The 20,272-nt window shown below is 44.3% G+C and overlaps 4 protein-coding genes across 7 annotated transcripts in view; 1 reads left to right on the top strand and 3 right to left on the bottom strand.

Moving 5' to 3' along the window:
• Positions 1 to 130: 130 nt before the first annotated feature.
• Positions 131 to 5,844, bottom strand: PEX11B (peroxisomal biogenesis factor 11 beta). 2 transcript variants are annotated; one of them, XM_004318748.4, is made up of 4 exons: positions 5,737 to 5,844; positions 4,811 to 4,926; positions 4,201 to 4,402; positions 131 to 1,335 (listed from the first exon to the last, which is right to left on the bottom strand). In XM_004318748.4, the coding sequence occupies exons 1-4, from the start codon at positions 5,790 to 5,792 to the stop codon at positions 930 to 932; spliced, it is 780 nt and encodes a 259-aa protein (XP_004318796.1). In that variant the 5' UTR covers positions 5,793 to 5,844; the 3' UTR covers positions 131 to 929. The 2 variants fall into 2 exon arrangements, with proteins under 2 accessions (XP_004318796.1, XP_019775374.1); XM_019919815.3 differs by having other exon boundaries at positions 5,679 to 5,804.
• A 161-nt stretch (positions 5,845 to 6,005) lies between these two features.
• On the top strand, positions 6,006 to 17,357 carry LOC101330513 (gonadotropin-releasing hormone II receptor-like). Its single transcript, XM_033860442.2, is given in 4 exon segments — positions 6,006 to 6,761; positions 6,764 to 6,827; positions 6,830 to 6,978; positions 10,137 to 17,357. Coding segments are annotated over 4 exon segments (519 nt in total). The 5' UTR covers positions 6,006 to 6,482; the 3' UTR covers positions 10,164 to 17,357.
• RBM8A (RNA binding motif protein 8A) lies at positions 11,516 to 13,287 on the bottom strand. Of its 2 annotated transcripts, none has more exons than XM_019919819.3 (6): positions 13,134 to 13,287; positions 12,796 to 12,855; positions 12,591 to 12,665; positions 12,275 to 12,411; positions 11,844 to 11,980; positions 11,516 to 11,732 (listed from the first exon to the last, which is right to left on the bottom strand). In XM_019919819.3, exons 1-6 carry the CDS (start codon positions 13,198 to 13,200, stop codon positions 11,687 to 11,689), a joined length of 522 nt encoding a protein of 173 aa, XP_019775378.1. In that variant the 5' UTR covers positions 13,201 to 13,287; the 3' UTR covers positions 11,516 to 11,686. The 2 variants fall into 2 exon arrangements, with proteins under 2 accessions (XP_019775378.1, XP_019775377.1); XM_019919818.2 differs by having other exon boundaries at positions 12,591 to 12,668; positions 13,134 to 13,279.
• The window catches only part of LIX1L (limb and CNS expressed 1 like), a 19,733-nt gene continuing 15,743 nt past the window's right edge, over positions 16,283 to 20,272 (bottom strand). Inside the window, exons 4-6 of one of the 2 annotated variants that reach the window (XM_019919813.3) lie at positions 19,429 to 19,524; positions 19,051 to 19,128; positions 16,283 to 18,496 (exon numbers count right to left, since the gene is read on the bottom strand). In XM_019919813.3, the coding sequence (XP_019775372.1) occupies positions 18,254 to 18,496; positions 19,051 to 19,128; positions 19,429 to 19,524 (417 nt within the window). In that variant the 3' untranslated portion in view covers positions 16,283 to 18,253. The remainder of the gene's footprint in view (positions 18,497 to 19,050; positions 19,129 to 19,428; positions 19,525 to 20,272) is intronic. The other variant, XM_073808562.1, reaches the window with a different exon arrangement.

The following is a 20,272-nucleotide window of genomic DNA, read 5'->3' as shown; positions in this document are numbered from 1 at the left end:
ACATACTGTAGATGCTCAATAAAAGTCTGTGGATAATGATGCCAGTGGCTAATCCTATGGAAAACCCAAACCACAGTGACAGAAACAGGGGCCTCAGATGACCAGAACACATGGGACCAGACCAAACATCAATGAGCAAATTGATCTTTAATTTGCTAACCTGGAAGGCTTTGCTATCCATCATGGGCTTGGGCCTCAGCTATTTACACAGAATCACTATACAGTATTTACAACAAGATGCTAAACATAGCATCATTCTGGATAGGCAAAGAAGGGGTATGGAAAGGCTAGAACAAGGCCCTGAAATCAAAGTGTAAGCAGAAACCTGCAGGTGTGAGTGGAGGGAAAGGTAAGGGCAAATCATGAGAAAGCTTGGTGAGGTAGACATGAGAGAGGAAAAGGAAGCATGAAACTACTTCTGGTGCATGTGGGAAGAATCCACTGGGACATCAAGCCTTCAAAATTAAATCTGGAGTCTGAAGGGGAAAATAACAGCCACAAGTCACCTTTGTGAGGAAAAAGAAGAAGGCAGTTAGAACCTTATAGACCATACCTTCTACCTCCCATACCAAAAAGTAATCCTGCTGATTAAATTCCTATGACAGGGACTGAGAAGGTACAAAAGAGATACAGAGACAGAACCTTAAATAGACTTAAGAGACAGTAAAAAGAGTCAAGAGAGACACAGACAATGCAATGAAGGAGGAAAAGAACAAAAGTTCTAGCAGATCTGAACAAGTGACTCATCCAAGTGACTTCACAAGTCACCTCTCTTCACCTCATCTTCCCCAAAGCTCCTCCCTCTTACTCCCAAATCTCTGGATTTTAGCTTTAACCAAGGAGTGGAGTTAGAATGAGGCCGGTACACGGGGACAATCTAAAATTCCATCTCACCAATTCAGATCCCCTCCTTAGCCTGTACCAGAATATCAGGGCTTGAGTCGGAGCCAAGGGCAGATTAGGGTGAGAATAGACAGGATGGAGGACACGAGGCCACAAAGTCCCACAATTCCAGGACCACAGCGCCACAGGCCTAGTTTGTCCAGTGGAATGAAGAGATCACAGGCATTTCTGACCACATCCAGCAGGAGAGGGGGATGACCTCGAAGGACCCGAGCCAGGAGCAAGACTCGGAGCCGAAGCTTCAGAGCCACCTGAGGCAGACCTCCTCCTGGAGCCCCTGGACCCCCAGGTCCCCCAGTTTCAATTCCTCCTGGGACTCCTCCTCCAGAACCCTTCAGTCGTCGACTACAAGCTGAAGACTCTTGTTCCATCAGTAGGCGAATCTCATAAGCATCACGACTCAAGTTCATGATGAGGGAAAACAGATAGTACCTGGGATACACAGGGGAGAAAGGTCAGTACAGATACATATACCCACTTAGCATATCCAACAGAATATTTAAACTTCTTTCCCCCATAGTACAAAAGGATTACATATTAGAATACCAGAAGTGAATGTTATTACCCACTATTAGAAATGTCCTTCCACCTTTCTGTAACTAATGAGTTTATGTGTACCTTAAGATTCTGGCTTACAATAATGAGCATCACAAAATATTCCAAGATCAACCTCATATTTCACTTTTCCACTTGGCAACCCATTAGCATACACACATTCAATTTGAACTACAATTATGCAAAATTTTTTAAAAGAACACCTTCAGGACTTCCCTGCTGATGCAGTGGTTGAGAATCCGCCTGCCAGTGCAGGGGACACAGGTTCGATCCCTGATCCGGGAAGATCCCACATGCACGGAGTAACTAAGCCCGTGTGCCACAACTACTGAGCCTGTGCTCTAGAGCCCTCGAGCCACAACTACTGAGCCCACATGCCACAACTACTGAAGCCCGCGCGCCTAGAGCCCATGTTCTGCAACAAGAGAAGCCACAGCAATGAGAAGCCCGCGAACCGCAATGAAGAGTAGCCCCCACTCGCCCCAACCAGAGAAAATCCCGTGCACAGCAATGAAGACCCAACGCAGCCAGAAACAGTAAATAAATAAAATAAAATAATAAAATAAATAAATTTATGAAAAAAACACCTTCAGTTGTTTCAAAGACTCAAACACATAGACCATTTAAATCCAATACTTTTGTTAAAAGAAAACAAACAAAAAAACGACGCCAAGCTTGCCAAATGTGTTAGATTATAAATTCCTTAAGAACAGTCTACGTTTTTTGATTTTTAATCCATTCTGACAACAGTGGTCTGTATTCAATATAACTGTCCTACCTCTAATATATATTCTGAATCCACATCTATCTATTGTACTCCACCACCACAGTCTAAGCTACCATCATATCTTGCTTGAACTACTACTTTAGTCTTTTAACTGGTTTCTCCACTGCCACTCTTGTCCCCCACCCCCAAGAATCTAGTTTCATATAGTAGCTGGCATAAACGTAAATCACATTATACCCTTTCTTAAAACTCTCCATGGTTTCCTTCCTATCACATTTAGAATAAAATACCTTAGAAAGGCTTACAGAACTCAACATTTGACCCTGCCTCTCTAATTCCATCTTGTACCATTCTTTCCTTCAATCACTATGCTCCAGCCACACTGGTTTCTTTCTATATTTTGATCCCATTAAGCTTGTTCCTGCTTTAGGACCTTTACACTACCTCGTCCCTCAACCTGGAATAATCTCTCTCCAAAATCTTCAAATGGCTGGCTCTTCCTTGCACTTTAGGTCAGAGCTTACATGTCACCTCTTCAAAGAAGACTTCTCTGACCCTCGATTCTAAAGTAGCAAACCATTTACTGTCTATCACATGACCCTATTTTAATTTCCTGCACAGCACTTACCACGCTCTGATGTTTTTCTTATTTATTGTTTCTTTGTCCCCTCCCATGACAATGTAAGCTCCATAGGAGCAGGGATGTTGTTTGTCTTTACCACTGTATCCCTTTGTCTAGACCAGTGCCTAGCACATAGTAAGAGCCGAATAAATATTTACTGAATAAAAGTATAAACATGGCATATAAACTCTTCTAGGGAGTTGCTTTTCCATACCACTCCAGCCATGCCTCTGCCCCCACCCTTCATACACCATAAGTCTTGTTATAACTGAAATCACTGAGAAAGATGAAAAGAAAAGAGAGACGTAAGTGGAGATGGAAAGATGCTAATATAATATAAAATAACAAAGCAAATCATAGGGAAACAAATAATATGTATAGAGATCATTTTATTCCCAAATCATATTCCTTTCCACCTTCATTACAGCCTGCTCCTTAGTCCAAGCTAACATCATTTCTTGGCCATATTAGGACATCTTCTCCTCTTTAGCATTACTGCAATCCATTTTCCGCACTACAGCAAGAGGGATCGTCTTTAAATGCAATTTGAATCATGTCACACCCCTACTTAGAACCCATTGTACTTAGGATAAAATTTAAACAAAACTAAATGAAAAAAATCCTACCATTACCTAGAAGTCCTTGCATGAATGATCTGGCCCATGTCTACCTGTCCAGTTTGAACTTATGCCCTTACTCAATACCATCCACCACATTGGCTTTCTTTCTACTGCTCTAATTACATGAAGTTTTTCTTGGTTCAAGGCCTTAGAATGAGCTATTTTCTGTTTGGAATGGTCTTCTCTGCTACTGTTTGCTTTGTATAACTTCTACTCAGACATCAGGTCTGAAATAAAATTTAATTTTCTCTAAGAGTTCTTCTCTGACCTTTCAATCTAAATTAGCTCCCCCTGTTATGTATCTCATAACACCCTGTACTTCCCACAAATATTTGGTTTGGTGATTATTTGTTTTAATATCTGACTCCCCTACTAGACTAGAAGCTTCATGAGAGCAGGAACCATATAGCTCTTTGGCTCTTTGCTTTATTCCCTGGCTCATAGTAAGCAGCTACTAAGTATTTTTAGAATGAATGAATGAACGAGTAAGCAGTGAGGGGCATAAACCTGTGGTATAGACAAAAGCGGAATTAAAGCAATGTAATGAATATCTAGTCTTGTCCAATCTTAGTCATTCATCATGAAAGAGCATCTGTCTTCCACCTGCCCCCATTCATTATTCTCTGATGGTTTAAGATCTAAATGAAGGTTAGAAGCCAAGTGATTAGGATGTGTATATTATGGGAAGGCCCTAAAAGATCATTCTCTCATGAAAGGCAAGCTATGCAGTATGGAGAATATGATAGGTCTTGTAGGATAAAAGGATATCAAACCTGAATGAACGCTGGGCCCACTTCTCCTGATCCACACGGGGAGCAAGTCCAGACTTTCCAGCCCACAGGACATTGTCACAGGCGAAGTACAAGGCTCTATTGAGGTGACTAACAGTGATGCAGAATCTCAGGACAACATCTGATAGGTGCACAGCTCGTTTGGCTGACTCAAGGGCATCTGCTGAGTTACCGAGGCGTAGAACTTGTGGGGATTAGCAAAGAAAAGGAAGGATTTGAAAGTAGAGAGGCAAACAGAGAGCAAGACACAGAAAAAGAGAGAAAGCAAGAGAGTGAAAGTCGAGCAAGTAATAGAAACAATAATGAACAATTTTTTTAAAAAAGAGTAGAAATGGTTCAATTTTTTTTACGTCCAATTTTTATTAATTTGTGTCCCAGTTTAGTTTTCTCAAATTTGCCTCATTCTTTCCAATCCTTCATTACTCTTACACCTGCTCTCTCACCTCAATCGGGAGGCTTGCAGAGGATACGGGTAGAGGCAAATGAGGGAGAATCGGCAGAGAAGGTCAAAAACAAGAAGGAGGGACTAAGGAAGAATAGCTGGGGATGGAGGAAGTGTTGAGGTAATAAAAGGAAAGGCACAATTACTTACGCTTTCTCCCTAGGCTCAGATGACCCTCCAGTTGTCGAATCTGTTTCTGTAACTCAGAACTGGCCCCATGTTTCTGCAGTGCATGGCCAAGAAGGGAGCAAGCATACTGGGCGGCCCTGGAGGAGAGAGAGGTAAGGTAAGGTGGAGACCTCCCTCCTCTCCCCCTCAAAAATGTACTTCAAAAGGCAAGTACGGACTCCCCCTTCCCCTGTTTGAGACCATTCCCTTTCCTCCTCTTCATGGCCATATCTCACTGTTTCTCCTCCAGGCCAGGGGAAGAGACAGGCGTAAGAATAAAAAGGAGCCTAGAAGGGGTTGGGAAGCACTACTTCGAATTGAGGAAATAAGAGATCTGATAATGTAAGGCCTGAAGAGGACAATGAAGGCGGCAGGGGGTCCATCACAAGCACATCAGTGTGAGCATGTATGTGATATGTGAGGGAGTGGGGGAGAGTTGGAGGACAGGTTATTCTTCAAAATAGGTGAACTAAGAGATTTTCCAGGCCCTTGAGATGAATCGAGACTAGAAGGCAAGGCGGAGGCAGAGGAGCTAGCGGGTGACAGTAGGGTGAGGGGACACGGGAACTTCGCAGTGCCTCCTCCGCTCTGGGAAGAGTCCAGGTCGCTATCTGCCACGGGGCGAACGCTCCTCATTCCACCATCGCCCAGTGAGGAAAGTGCTGGTCTTATGTGAACACGCAACCCTGAGCGGCCTCCCCGCCGGCCCACTCGTGCCTCAGTTTCCCCATCTTTCCCGCGAGCAGAAACGAACCATGGCCTCACGGCCGGCTCAAATCAGCCCCTCTCGGTCCGTCCGGGCCCCCGTAGCCCGATCTGACCCTTTATGACCCCCGTAGTGTGAACTGACCTCGCCTCAAGAAGGTCTTCCTCTGCCCGCCCTCCCCCCATTCCTATTCGGGCCGCACCTACACAGCCGCTCCCGGGCCTGGCTCTGAGCGCTGAAGCGGACCCAGGCGTCCATGACAGCGGCAGCCCCGGCTCCACAGCTTCGCTCCCGCCCCACTTCCCGCCCCTAGTCACGCCTCCTGGACGACCCAACGGTGCCGCGCGAGGGACAAACATCATCAGAAAATAAAGGGAGTGGAGCCGGCCCCTGAAGCGGAACTTCAGAACGAGAAGCCCTTGTCTCTGGGCCTATACCTGCGTGTTTTTTGTGCGTGTCTCCGTCGCCTTGTCCTCTAATCAGATGATCTCTGTTTCCTAAGCACACCTCCAGAGGCACATTCTTCTTTAAATATTCTGGACCAAGGGCGGGGCTTGCAGGAGTCCGGGCGTAGCGAGACTGCGCCGCAGTGCTCCCGCCAGGGCCGCTAGGATAGGGTTGCCCCCAACCCTGGGGGGTTTCCAGCAGAACACCCCCAACACACACACACTCACTCGCACGCTCCGACCGAATCCAGGGCTCTAGGGGCTAAAGAAGTCTATGGAAGTAGAAGCCAGCACCAGATCCCTGTTCCCTGCAGGACCCTGACAGTTGGACAGGTGACCTCCAGAATACAGACGGAGAGTCTCCAGAGACAGAGGCTTTAGTGGACGAAATTCGCAAAATACCCAACTCATATCCTTAAAAGGAGAGAGAAGAAACAGTGGACGCAGCTAACCTCTTCAAACCCACACTTCATCCCCCTACCCCTTTCCCTTCCAGGTCACCATGTCGGCAGGCAACGGCACCCCTTGGGGGTCAGCAGCGGGATCAGGAGTAGAGGTGGAGGGCGCAGAGCTGCTCACCTTCTCAGCTGCCGCCAAGGTCCGAGTGGGAGTGAGTGTTGCGCTTGTTTGTTTCTTCGGCTGGAGGAGCCTGGCCGTGCTGTTGTCAGTGACACGGCCGCAACCCAGCCAGCTCCGCCCCTCTCCGGTAAGACGACTCTTTGCCCATTTAGCAGCTGCCGACTTACTGGTCATTTTTGTGGTTATGACCATAGATATAGTTATGCCACCAGGAATATCACTGTTCAATGGCTGGCCGGGGACATCGCATGTCGGACACTCATGTTCCTGAACTAATGGCCATGTATGCCGCAGCTTTCCTGCCTGTGGTCATTGGGCTCGACCGCCAGGCAGCCGTACTCCACCCGCTTGAACCCCGCTCAACTGGAAGGAAACTTCTGGGAGCAGCCTGGGTACTCGTTTTCCCGCTTGCCTGGAAGGTGAGTGACTTGTCGGAACTCAGGGCTAGACTGGACAAGAATTTGGGTACACAACAGAAGCCTTCGGATTCAAGGGGTGTGCTTGGCCGTGGTCACCGTTAATCCTCAGCGTGGGGCCTCTGCTATCTCTCTTGCAAGTTAAGATCATTGCATGTTAATTTGTACTTCTGTTAAGAGCCTTTGTTTTTACTACACTTCGCTTCCACCTCTTTGCCTCCTCCGAGTTCCACCTTCTTCAGATTATTGCAGAAAAACCCTAGGGCATGGTGGAAACATATACGGGAAGACATTAAGAAGACAGTGAAATCAGGGGCTTTGGGTAAAACTTTGTGGTACATTCATTCATCAATTCAGAAACTATTGTGCATCCCCCAGGTGCGTTCAAATGCTCTATCAAGGATAGAGCAACAAAGTCCTGCCTTCAAGAAATTTATAGACTAGTGCAGAGTCAAATTAGTACGCAATTACAATACAGCGTGCAGTTAAGCATTATGCTAAAGGTAAGCATAAGGAGCTAAAGAACTGTCCAAGACCCACTCTTGGACAGTCAGGGAAAGATTCCTGACTTCCCAGAGATGTTACAATTTGATTCTTGAAAGATAGGTGTTAAGACAAATTACAGCAGGAGGAATGCTGGAGAAGGTGGAGGGTGGATGATCTCAAAGAAGCTGCAGCTAAAGTTGAGGACTAGAAAATGGTGAGTAATGAGCCTGGAGGGGAAGGAAGAACCAGATCACAAATATTAAGCTTGTACTTTATCCTGAGGGCAGTGGAGAGACACTAAAGTAAAAGGTGGAGAATGACATAATCAGATTTGTATTTTTTACTCTAGCTTTATTGTGGGTGTTAAAACTGGAACAAAAGGGAGCATCTGAACTTGAGTACCAAGTAATCAAATCTCAATATTGAAAATGAACTAGAAATCTAGAAAAAAAAAGCTAAATATGAAGCAATTTCTTCAAAAAAACCAAAACCACTACCACCATCTGAAAGCAGCATCTCTGAGTCTAGGGTTAGGATTGTCAGGGAGAGGGCTAAAATTTCAGTCTCTGGAATAATGCATTACAGAGTCAGATTTAAGATTTGATCCTTAAATCCTCAAATATTAGAAATATAACTAACAACAGTTAGTCTGACTGCAGTTCTAAGACAAACAAAAAATATTGCTTCCAACAATATGTTGCAAACAGGACCTCTGCTACCCAAAGTTTTGAAAAGCAGCATGTTTCCTCAGTGCAAAAGGAATTAGTTGGGTTTATATGAAGCAAATTTTAGATGTGGACTGGGAATTAGAATTAGGATTGCTTTTGTTGTTCGTTTGTATTACTTTGCTCTGTTTTTCCTGAGTCTAGGCTCTACCACTAACTAGCTGGATGACTTTGGATAAATCACTTGAAACATATAGGCCACAAGATTATGGAATAGGAGATGCATTTCATCCTTTCTTAGAGCCTGACAATCCAACGACAACAATGCAATGTCTTTTTGCTTCAATAGCAAACTGACGGTAACATGATTCAGGTGCAAAAGGTGTTATTTTGGGCTCTAAATTAGCGACCTCTTGTATAAATTCTGCATTGCCCATATGTTGCATTTAAAATATTAGTGTCAATAAAAAATTGTTAGTATGGTAAAGGGAATATTGGTGTAGTTAGAAATTATTTTTGTAGACTCAAGTTTTCAAGTATCAGAGGTAAAGACTTCCACAGTAGGTAAATTGCACATAAAATAGGGAAAGGAGAGTCAGAGGTAGGGCTATGGACCAAAACATAAGTCCAGGAGACTTGCCTATTTTTTAAATTAATTTGGTTGTGCCAGGTCTTAGTAGCGGCAGGCGGGCCCCTTAGTTGTGGCATTCGAACTCTTAATTGTGGCATGCATGTGGGATCTAGTTGCCTGACCAGGGATCGAACCCTGCCCCCTGCACTGGCAGCGTGGAGTCTTCTACGACACCAGGGAAGTCCTGCCTATTTTTAAACCTCTTCTCACAACCTGTCAAGTATTTCTAGGCATGGTGCAAAATCGCGCCCCCACCCCCCCAGAAAACGGCCAGAAACATATGGACTCAAGATAGGGGAAGAGGAAAGACCACTTCCCAACTAGCTCAGAATAGCCTGATCATAACTCCAAGCAGTTCATAAAATTGTATGTCTGTGGCTCATACTATTCACCTTTCCTGAAAGTCCCTCATGCCTGCTGATATCACTTTCCAAATGCCTTCCTTGTATCTAGAAATTTGATACCTACTAAGCTTGCCTTTTATCAAACTAGTAGTGACTCAATCTACCTTACCTGAAACTCAGGTACTAACCCTGAAGCTCTCAACTGAAAAATACTCATTACTGATTCAAACCAAAAACCCAGCAGTTTACCAAAAAGGAGAAGGGGCAGCCAACAACATTTGGAAAATGTTACATTTTATTATTTAACGTTGTTTCACCATTATAGTTGTACACATGACTATTACTACAGGTCACTTTACACAGTGACTGCAAAATGGCCTGAAATTTTAGCAGCACCCATTTTACACAAGATTTCTTTTCTCCACCGAATCACAGACACATCAGGAATAAGTTCAGCTTAAAATGTTGGTGAGGAAAAAAAAAAAATGTTGGTGAGGTGGTAGAGATATCCTTTGATAAAATGCAATGTTAGAACAGTACTTGAGAAGACAGGGTTCTTTAAGTCCCAGATTTAACAAACATAGCCTAAGAGGAAGACAGGGATTTTCAAGATACATTCCTAACCTTTTAAATATGGCACCATACTCAGCACTGCAGGAAATTAAGAACAAATTGGAATTATGCATTGTATTAGCTCCCAAGTTTTCTCAACAATCTCATTAAAAAAAAAAAAAAAGGGCTTCCCTGGTGGCGCAGTGCTTGAGAGTCCACCTGCCGATGCAGGGGACACAGGTTCGTGCCCCGGTCCGGGAGGATCCCACATGCCGCAGAGCGGCTGGGCCCGTGAGCCATGGCCGCTGGGCCTGTGCATCCGGAGCCTGTGCTCCGCAACGGGAGAGGCCACAGCAGTGAGAGGCCCGCGTACCGAAAAAAAAAAAAAAAAAGAATTGGGAAGAGATACTGTTGAACTGGTGGGTAGGTTGGCATGGGAGGGGAAAGGGAGACCAGTTCTAATAGTCCTTGACTCCACTCCAGCTGTTCCTGTTCCACACCGTCCGCTGAGCTGGTCCAGTCCCCTTCACTCAGTGTCACCAAAAGCAGCTTCAAGGCTTGATGGCAAGAGACCACCTCTTCACCTTCTGCTGCCTCTTCCTGCTGCCACTGACTGCCATGACCGTCTGCTATAGCCGCACTGTCCTCAGTGTGTCCAGTCCCCAGACAAGGAAGGGGAACCATGGTGAGACCCCAACCCCCAGGCCCTAACCCATGCCCTAAAACTATTGCCTCTAGCCTCATAAATTTGATAGCTATCTATCAAACCAAAAGTGAGTTGCTAACCATATCTCTAGCAGCTGATGCTGCACATAACTTTATTGAATGCCTTCAATTCTAACCAGCCACTAGCCATCATTCTATGAAGTGGAGTTAGCTGGGCAAGAATTAAGGAGAAGGGTGATCAGTATTCCTTTGCTCTTGGACACCAACAAGACTTCAAATAGACTTTGTAGCTTCATGTAACACAACAGCACCTCAATCGAAACCTTTTTTGCAGCACGTCTGTCATAATCTCTGGTGGGAGGGGAGCGTATAGTCCCAGGTTGGGAAGGGGAAGAGGGCTTGTACCATTCTCTTCCTTATAAGGGGAGAGCTCCATCTCACTATTTCTGCCCATCCATCAACTCAGAAGCTGAGTGGTTCTGAATTTGAGTGTATTTTCTAAGTTCCCAGCCCCTGCCGGTGAATTTGCCCTCTGCCGCTCCTTAGACAATCGCCCCCATGTTCATCTTCAGGGTCTGCGACTGGCCCTGCTTGTCTTGCAGACCTTCGTCCTCTGCTAGACATCTTATAACCTGCTGGGTCTTTGGTACTGGTTCTATCCCACCATGCTAACTGAAATGCCTCCCAGCCTCAGCCACATCCTTTTCCTCTTTGGCCTCCTCAGTGCTCCTCTGGATCCTCTCCTCTATGGGGCCTTCACCCTTGGCTGCCGAAGAGGGCACCAAGAACTTAGTATAGACTCCTCCAGGGAAGGAGGTTCTGGGAGAACGCCCCAACAGGAGATTCAGACCCTTAGACAGATGAAAGTACAAACAAAGGTGGCAGCAAGAAAGGCAGGAGAAACAAAAGAGACATTCCTATGACATCCATTTGCTCAGGAGAGCATATTTAAGAACAGAATAATTATTCTCTAGTATCATGAGAACATCTCACTTGTACCCCTGGCTCCCTTAGCTTCCAAAAGAAAGAAAGAAATACTGAGCAGTGTTTGTACTTTGACCCTAGGTGAGACTTGAGACTATATTTAATGTAGAAACTCACACAGAATTCAGTCCCTGGAAGAAGTATCTTCACAGTGACCCAGAGTGTCTTACTGTAAATAGTGCTTCAGAGCTTGCAATGTTAGAACAGGAAAGTAATTTTAGAAAACAAAAATTGGACATTTATTCATAACTCAAAAGAAACACTAAGCAGGTAGGGTAAGAGATTAAGTATAGATGCAGTGAGTTACACCCCAGCCCTATTTCTCCAAGGCTGCATAGTCAAACGGAATCTCTGGAGAGGACACCTGGACAACAGAGGATGGGTCAGCGACGCCTCCGGTCTGGACTCCTGCTGCGTCTGCGGCCACCTCTAGGGAGAAGGAAAAGGGGCAGGGTCCATCAGAGGGACATAATGCCATGTCCTTATTCTGTTTTGCTCATATTTCCTCCACTAAGATAGTGTTTCCCCTCTCCACTTTACCTCCTCTTGCCCTTGGGTGGACCCCGAACAAAACACCAGTCTACGCTGATCGGCTGTCCCATCAAATCCTGGCCATTGAGTCCTTCCATAGCAGCTTGGGCCTCCTTGTATGTTTCATACTCAACTAGAGTATACCCCTGGAACAAGTGAAAAGACAGATTATCAAAACTCTCCTATTCCACCAAGCTTTTTTCTACTCAAACAGAAAAATCCATAAACTCTAAACAACAAATGTACATTACATATCCCTACTGTATATACAACTTGTCTGTCTGTTTCTGCCTGTCTCTTTGCTATGTCTAACAAAATCAATTCCCAAAGTCATTTTATTTCAACTTTACTCTTGGCCAACCACAGCAAACATGGGAGAACTACCAATGCTGTCTAAGGTTTATGGGTGAAGAGAAGCAATGGAGTATCACTCAGAATACCTTTAGATATCCTGTACGTCTGTCCAGGTTGAGGTGGATGTTTTTTATTTCTCCATACTCTGCAAATTTATCATGGATGTCTTCTTCCGTGGCTTCCTCATGGACTCCAGTAACAAAGAGAATCCATCCTTCAACAGCTGTTCGGGAAAGGAAGGAGGTTGTTTGAGCACATGAAAGAAAAACTTCAAGCAAAATCACAGAAGTAGAGTGTGCAGACTCCACAGAGATTGGTTAAGCTACCTCTGACCCCATTCCTACTGGGTTTTATTTCATTGGCCCCTAATTCTCTACAGACAGACAGGTTCCATTTACTTACAGCGCTGTGGTCCGGGTTCATCGCCATCCTGCTCCACGCTGTCATAATCCTCACGCATCCGCGCTCGAGACCCCTCTTCTATTAGAAAGACACAGGAGATCACCGGAAATCCCCCTCCTCCCACTGTTCACCATGTGTCTTTATGGGGACTCCAAAGCTCGTCGCTCTCGCCATTCTAGACCCCATTCCACCCACAAACACTCACCGGAGCCAAAGCCACGGCCCTTCCGTTTCTTCGCTTTTTCTTTCAGTTTGTGGATGCTCTCTGCAGCCCCAGAAGTGAAAGAATAAGTGAGAAAGATAACAGTTATTTACAACAATAGTCTCCTTCCAAGACATTATCAGAAACCAGACCCCACCACCTCCAGGTTCAGTCCCTTCCCGGCCCGCCCCCATTCCTCCCATCGGGGGCGGAGTCTCCAACCAACCGAAACCCACCTCCCCGGCTCCCATCCTCCCTGCTGGGGGGAAAGATTATATTTTCCTAATACGTCCTTCTCTCGCACCTTCCCCGCTTCCCGCAGCCGCCTCCACTGTCCTCACCGTCCCCATCCTCATCCATGGCGAAATCCTCGCCCCCGGCCTCATGAAGATCCAGTACGTCCGCCATCTTGCCTAAGCTCTAACTCTCGTCCGTGGCGCTCAAGCACTTGGCTCCTCGGGAAACTGTCGCGGATGGGAAAGGTCTCCAGTCAAGTTGACCAATTAAAAACTAACTCTAAGTCCTGCCCTCGGCGCGGTAATAATACGCAGTGGAGGCGGGCCTACTTGGGGAAGATGCCGGAAGTGCTCCTGTAGCCATCTTGAGCGGGTCGCGAGCAGAAGGGGGCAACCCCGTGCGGGACACGCTGGGGGTGTGGGCGGAGTTAGTGACTTACTCTTACCTAGAGCAGACAACGAGAAACAGTACTGACAGTGGAGCCCAGCCTAATTTTATTAGAGGGTTGCTTTTCGTCTCTTTTCATTGCATACCAGGAAATGGAAGTTGAAGAAAGTTTTTTCTCTAAAAACTTGCAGGCCTATACTGTTCCCGAGGAGCAGTCGGATCTGTGATGGAAGCATTAAAAAAAAAAATTGTTCGGTCAGCAATGCTGCCTCAAAAAGCTGCTTCTGGAACGTACTGCAGCATGGCCTTTCTCTCTCAGAAAATCAGCAGACCTGGGTGTCCGTGTTGATTGATGAGACAGATATCAACTTTTCTTTTTTTAAAAAATAATCTCTCTGGTAATTCCCTGGTGGTCCAGTGGTTAGGGCTCCCGCTTTCACTGCAGGCGGGGTTCAATCCCTGGTCAGGGAACTAAGATCCTGCAAGCTGCCTGGCGCGGCCAAAAAAATAAAACTAAAAATCTCTCAAACTCTGCCTACCACCTCTGGGAATTAAAATATCATGGATTTAAACAAAATAGGGGCTTTAGCTTCTTTGAGGATAGTACAGATATTTCACGTTTAAAAACCCAGGAGTTGAGGCAAGGAAAATATTGCCCCCACATTCTGGAATCCGACGTAGGCCTTACACAAACAATAGTGGACTGCATATTCACTCATTTATTAATTTTTAAATCAAACAGTTATGAATGCCTATATGTGTGTCTAATATTAGAAGAGGTGCTAGCAAGACAAGGGGAAATACTTGCATTATCAACAATCACTTTATAATAACATTATGAAAGTGATCGTTGCCATCACAACGCACTAAGGCAATAAAAAGAAAGTTTCTAATAGGATGGGAAGTAAGAGTGCATTTAAGGGAGGGCTTCCATTTAAACTTGGCCTTTAAGTCTGGGTACTTTTCCAGGCAAAGGAGTTGTATTCAGACTAAGATACACTAATCCATTCTCTGCAATATGTAGTGTGATCTTTTAAAAAATCAGTTGGTCACATCTCTACTAAAAACCCTTACTTGACTTATTTTTGCACTTAGAATAAAGTTCAGACTCACACAGCCTGCTCTGCCTATGTCTCCAAACTCTTCCACCACCATTCTTCCCTTTCACCCATTAAGCTCTCCCTATACTTTCCCTCAACTATGTTCTACTCTTTCCCATCTCTGGACTTTTTGTAACTCTCTGTCCCTGATGTTCTTGCTCCAGCTTTTCACATGGCTAGTTCAACCCCGTCCTGTAGGTCTCCCTGAGATACTACTGTCACCCAGAGGGGTCTTCTCTACTCTATCTTTCATTCTTATTTCCTTCACAGAACTTAAATCCAAATCTTTAATTACCTTGTTTACTTTCTAACTTGTTTATCGTCTGTGTTTCCCCTTAGAATGTAATCCTTATGGCAGAGATTCTTATGTACAACTATATCCTCAAAGTTTAGACCAGTGCCTGGTTCATAGTAGACACTTGGTAAATATTATTGCATGAATATCAGAATGGCAAGAAATTCTGTATGCCTGATGCTGTGTAATCAGGAAATAAAGCTGGAAATATAGTTTAGGGCCAAACTGTATGTCATGCTAAGGATTTGGAACTTATCCTATAGGCAAGAAATTTTTCTAATTCAATATTTTAGTATTCATAATTTTTAACATTTGCAAATAGCCCCCATACTATTTTCAATTTGTGTTTTTTCCTTAAATAGACTGGCGTTTTAAACAAATTTACACTAAATTTAAATATCACTGCCATAAATGGAAAACATGTTTTTCTATTACAAATTCAGCTAAAAGCATAACTAGTAAAAATGAAAAATGTTTGGCCATGTACCACCTAAAATCTTCTCAGATAATACCAAGGGTTCACATATAAAATTTGGGAAGTGCCGCTAAAGGTACAGATAGCTAAGTGATGGTTTAAGCAAGGGAGTGGTACAGTCATAAGTATTTTAGAAAGAAATCTGATAGTAGTGTGGAGGATGTTAAGAACGAAGTTAGAGACTAATTAGGAAGCTACTGCAGTGGTCCAGCCCCGAGATGATAAAGGACTGAACTAAGACAGTAGATATGGACAAAACAGATTGGGAAGTTTGTACCGAAAGTAAACTCAACAGTGAGTGACTGATAAGGTGATAATAGGGAGGCATTGAGGATGGATCTGAGGTTCTAGCTTAGGTAGCTGGGCAGATAATAATTTCTATAGCAGATCTGGGGAGTCAGAGGAGCACGTATGGAGAAATGGTTTATTTTAGATATGTAAGTTCAAAGAGCTTGTGTCATTCAGGTGGTAATGTCCAATATGTGGAAATATAGATGTAAAAGCTCAACAGTTTGGGGGGCTTCCCTGGTGGCGCAGTGGTTGAGAGTCCACCTGCCAATGCAGGCGACACGGGTTCGTGCCCCGGTCCGGGAAGATCCCACGTGCTGCGGAGCGGCTGGGCCTGTGAGCCATGGCCGCTGAGCCTGCGCGTCCGGAGCCTGTGCTCCGCAACGGGAGAGGCCACGACAGTGAGAGGCCCGCGTACCGCAAATGAAAAATAACAGTTTGGGGTGAGAGGAATAGTTTTGAGCATTGTATGATAGTGGGTGCGACTGCCAGCGGAATGGGTAGAGCTTCAGGAGAAAGGGCCAAGAACAAAACTCAGGCTCCTCAAATGTCTGGAGAAGCAGAGGCAGATGCCTTCCCCCAGCAGTACAACCTTATTTCTACCACCAAAAAAATACTAAGAAAAGTTCTTTTTTCATATATATGTAAAAGAAAGGGTCATTTTAGAGCTCCTCTGATACATAGGTCTCAAGAAAGAATCAATCTGGCTCACTAGACAAAAATCTATTTTTAATTGTATAAAATTATACATATAAAATACATAGAAAGTACTAAAAGGTAAGTAAAACTTTAACACCAAAAGTAGACAGATCAGGGAACAATTTTTCTCAAGTTCTTTGGGATCTTACTGGTTGGTATTTGAGAAAAATAATCCAGGAGGTGCAAAGACAAGTTCTTCCCATAACTCAACACCCCTTAACACTTCCCAGAGAAAAGAGCAAAGGAGAAATGAGTGTTTATGATATCTGGATTATAAATATCAATAAAAATTGAATAGACACACCTATTGTTTAATGTAGGAGCCTCTGCTCCAACCCTACATGTGCTTCATGGAATACAGAGATGGAGCTTGGAGAATTCAAGGAAATCCCTTTCAAGCACTAATGCAATTGTTGCTAGATTCCTTGCTTCTGATCCCATATGTACTGGTCACTAAGATGATTTCAAAAGCAAGAAAGCTGACTTTCACCTTTCCCCTATCTGATCCAAAAGAGCAAACTGTAGCCTGTTTCCTAACGCATTTCTAAAAGCAAAGTGTATAATTGTTAAATGGAAAATGTAATTGCAGGAACATTAATTTCCCAAACTCAGTTTAGGAAGTGCACTGAGCTATAATATAGTATAAAGGTGATTACAGAAACAAGGAGAAAATATATCTTAGAGAGACCTACAAAAAATTCTCCCAAAGGGAAATGCTTTAGCTGTACTCCAGATCATTTCTCTCCTATTTTACCCAGGAAAGAGGTGGGGGAAGAGAATAGTATTAAAAACACAGGTAGCTGATCATTGATTCTCTTTCCCCTCCTGCAGTCTCTCATGGTTCCAATTAGGAAGTGCCATAATGCCAAAGTCTCATCTAATTTTTCTGATCAACTCATGCTCTAATAATCAATGTGGAGGAAGAGGAAAGAAAAGAGGGAAAACAAATGTGAATCTAAGGTATATACATCTAAGGTCGTAAACAGCAGCCACTTCGTGGGAGTAGGAGGAACATAGCCCTCACCAAATTGGACAGATAATGCTTCCAAAGAGAAAAACGATGGGAGGAGAAAAAGGAGGGAAATATGCTTTATCTTCTACCAATCTTTGCAGGCAGGAAGATCTATAGCCAGGGCTTAACTAAGCTAGGTGAGCAGGGGAGGAGGAGTAAAAAAAGAATACTGAAAGGTAAGCAACTTCAGCCCTGACCCCTTCAGTAGAGTATACTGGAAATCTGGACAATGGTATGGTATGGTATGCATGCCCCAGAAGCAACGTAGGTGATAAACCCCTACAGCTTGTGTTTATACTCCCTCTCTTGTTTCTGGGCAGTTTCTCAGCAATTATTTTAAAAATAAGAAACCAGATCTCCACTTCCTTCCAAATAATAAAGTAAGGAAGCCTCCAAAATGAAGTACCATTTGCAGGCAGAGGAGGAGTAAGGTAGTGGTGTGGAGGCGGGGGGTGTAGGTTAGGAAATATCTAGTTACTGGAGGAACAACTTGGTACCAAGTAGCCCCAGCTCAAGAGAAACCAAAGCCGAAGTCTTCATTTTCATGTCCTGTTGGGTCCAAGAGAAAGCAGGAATGAGGGTGAGGGTGAGGCACACAGTCCTTATTCAAGCTCCCTGTTATTTTAAAAGAAGGAGACATGAACAATTAGTCAATCACTCTGTGCTATTGAAATGCCTACACAGAGTTACTGGAGTGTAAGAGCTAACACAGCTCCAAAGACAGCCTGCTCTTCTTGTAAAGTGGTGTGGAGATGTTTTAAAAGCAACTACATCCAAAAACTACAAGTAAGAAGAGGGATCGCTCAGCAAATAGGAATCCAGGTGTAGAATTTATACATATATATATATATATATATATGTATTTTAAAGTATAAAACTGAGAAAGTATGTACAGAAATCACACTAAGTCTTAGAAAGGACATATAAAAAACGGGCCTGGAGAGGATGGGGAGTATGTGGGTAGATGCCTAGCAACTGGAAGAATGCATGTTGCCCAACTGCCCAGCAGCCAGCATGAGAATATCTTTCTTCTCCTTGTGGAAGCGCAGCTCCTTGCCTGCCAGCCGGGCTTCATCCAGCTCCCTCTCAGTAGAGGCCAGCTCTCTAGACAGCGCTCCTGGCACACTCTGCTCCCGGCTCACCCAGTCCAATGCCATTTGGTGGCGAATATCATCGTCTAGGGCCCGGTGTGAATAATGAGCCAACACTTCCTGGAGGGGGAGAGGAATGTCAAAGTCACGGACAAAGTAAAGGTTCATACCACATTGACCCAACTGGGACTAGGAACTCTCAGCCTTTGAGTCGTAACTGAAGTCAGCACTGGAGTCCTTTGAGGAGATTCTTATGGGGAATTTCCTGGTGGGAGAAGCAAGGCAGGTAAAAGAATCACAGTTAAGATTTTAAAAGGAAAGATTATGGGAATGAAGTCTTTAAGTAAGGCTTTCAAGATTCACAACCTGGTAGGCTTGCTTATTCTAACACAACATCCACCTCCAAATAGTCCTTCTGGGACTTCCCTGGTGGCACAGTGGTTAAGACTGTGTGCTCTCAATGCAGGGGGCCCGGGTTCGATCCCTGGTCAGGGAACTAGATCCCAAGTGCATGCTGCAACTAAGAGTTCGCATGCCACAACTAGGAGTTCACATGCCACAACTAAGGAGCCCATGTGCCGCAACTAAGACCCGGTGCAACCAAAATAAATAAATAAATATTAAAAAAAAAATAGTCCTTCTGCCAGACTCCCCTCACCCATAGGAACTCTTACCTGCCGAGAGCACTGTCTTTCTCTCATGGCCTTAAGGCTGCCATTCCAGTGCAGCAGTTGAAAAACTGTCATTAGCTCCTGGAGGAAGAAAATATGAAGTGCCAGGACAGTGGCATATATATCGGGGGGTTGCATCAGAATTAAATGGGGAAACTTTCACAAAATGTAGTTGTGGCAGCATCTCTTATACCAACTCTGATACGTCTTTGGGGGAAGGAAGATACTTATATTTTGAAAAATATCCTAATAACCTTTTCTGCCTTCCTTTCCAATTGAGTGTTAGTAGGAGGTGCGCGCACGTGTGTATGTGTGTGTGTGTGTGTATACAGGCTGACCCACGTTATTAGAGCCAGGGAAGTAGATAGAATAGTATAGTACCTGGAACTCCAACATTGACTTGCCCTTGTTGGATTCCAACATGAATCGGAAGGCACCAATCCCTGTATTTGGGTTGTCAGCTTCTTCCCTGTTGCCCTGGTAACAGAGAAAAGGAATAGACAAATAGATTTTCAATCAGGATTATCACCTCAAAGAGCACTGTCCAAGAGGGATATAATGTAAGCCACATGTTTAATGTAGTTGCCACATTACAGTAAAAAATATACAATAAATATTAATTTTAATAGCATATTTTATTTAACCTAATAAACTCAAAATATTGTTTCAACTATAATCATTATAAAAATTATTAATGAAACATCTTTTTCTTGTACTAAGTTTTCAAAATCTGGTATCTCTTTCATCTTACAGCACATCTCAATTCATACTAGTCACATCTCAAATGCTCAATAGCTATATGTGGCTAGTGGCTATTCTGCTGGTCAGCACAGTCCTAGAGGCCTCCAAAGTCACCACACATTTTAACTTAGGTGACAGAGAAAAGTCAACCTGGTTTTCCCTATTTTACAAAAGGGGGAACACTGAAACATAGAGAAGAGTCCTGATTTAGCTAAAATAACAGAGTGAGTTCAGCATACAGGATTGGACTAGCCTAGAGGACAACTGACAAATGCATTTTTTTTTTGCAGTACGTGGGCCTCTCACTGTTGTGGCCTCTCCCATTGCAGAGCATAGGCTCAGTGAGCCCGCTCCGTGGCATGTGGGATCTTCCCCGACCGGCGCACGAACCCATGTCCCCTGCATCAGCAGGCAGACTCTCAACCACTGCGCCACCAGGGAAGCCCTGACAAATGCATTTTAAAGGGCGACAATAAAAGTCATA

Source organism: Tursiops truncatus, chromosome 1, assembly GCF_011762595.2.
Source record: "Tursiops truncatus isolate mTurTru1 chromosome 1, mTurTru1.mat.Y, whole genome shotgun sequence".
Classification (NCBI taxonomy): Eukaryota; Metazoa; Chordata; class Mammalia; order Artiodactyla; family Delphinidae; genus Tursiops; species Tursiops truncatus.
The sequence above is the reverse complement of the archived record's forward strand: the minus strand, read 5'-3'. Positions and strand labels throughout refer to the sequence as shown.

Coding starts and splice junctions, on each gene's coding strand:
- RBM8A (XM_019919818.2), bottom strand. CDS start 13,200: ATGGCGGACGTACTGGATCTTCATGAGGCCGGGGGCGAGGATTTCGCC. Junction 12,856..13,133: donor CATGGATGAGGATGGGGACG/GTGAGGACAGTG, acceptor CTGGGGCTGCAG/AGAGCATCCACAAACTGAAA. Junction 11,981..12,274: donor GACGTACAGGATATCTAAAG/GTATTCTGAGTG, acceptor CACTTGTTCCAG/GGGTATACTCTAGTTGAGTA.
- PEX11B (XM_004318748.4), bottom strand. CDS start 5,792: ATGGACGCCTGGGTCCGCTTCAGCGCTCAGAGCCAGGCCCGGGAGCGG. Junction 4,927..5,736: donor GCCCGGGAGCGGCTGTGTAG/GTGCGGCCCGAA, acceptor TCTCTCCTCCAG/GGCCGCCCAGTATGCTTGCT. Junction 4,403..4,810: donor TCTGAGCCTAGGGAGAAAGC/GTAAGTAATTGT, acceptor AATCCCCACAAG/TTCTACGCCTCGGTAACTCA.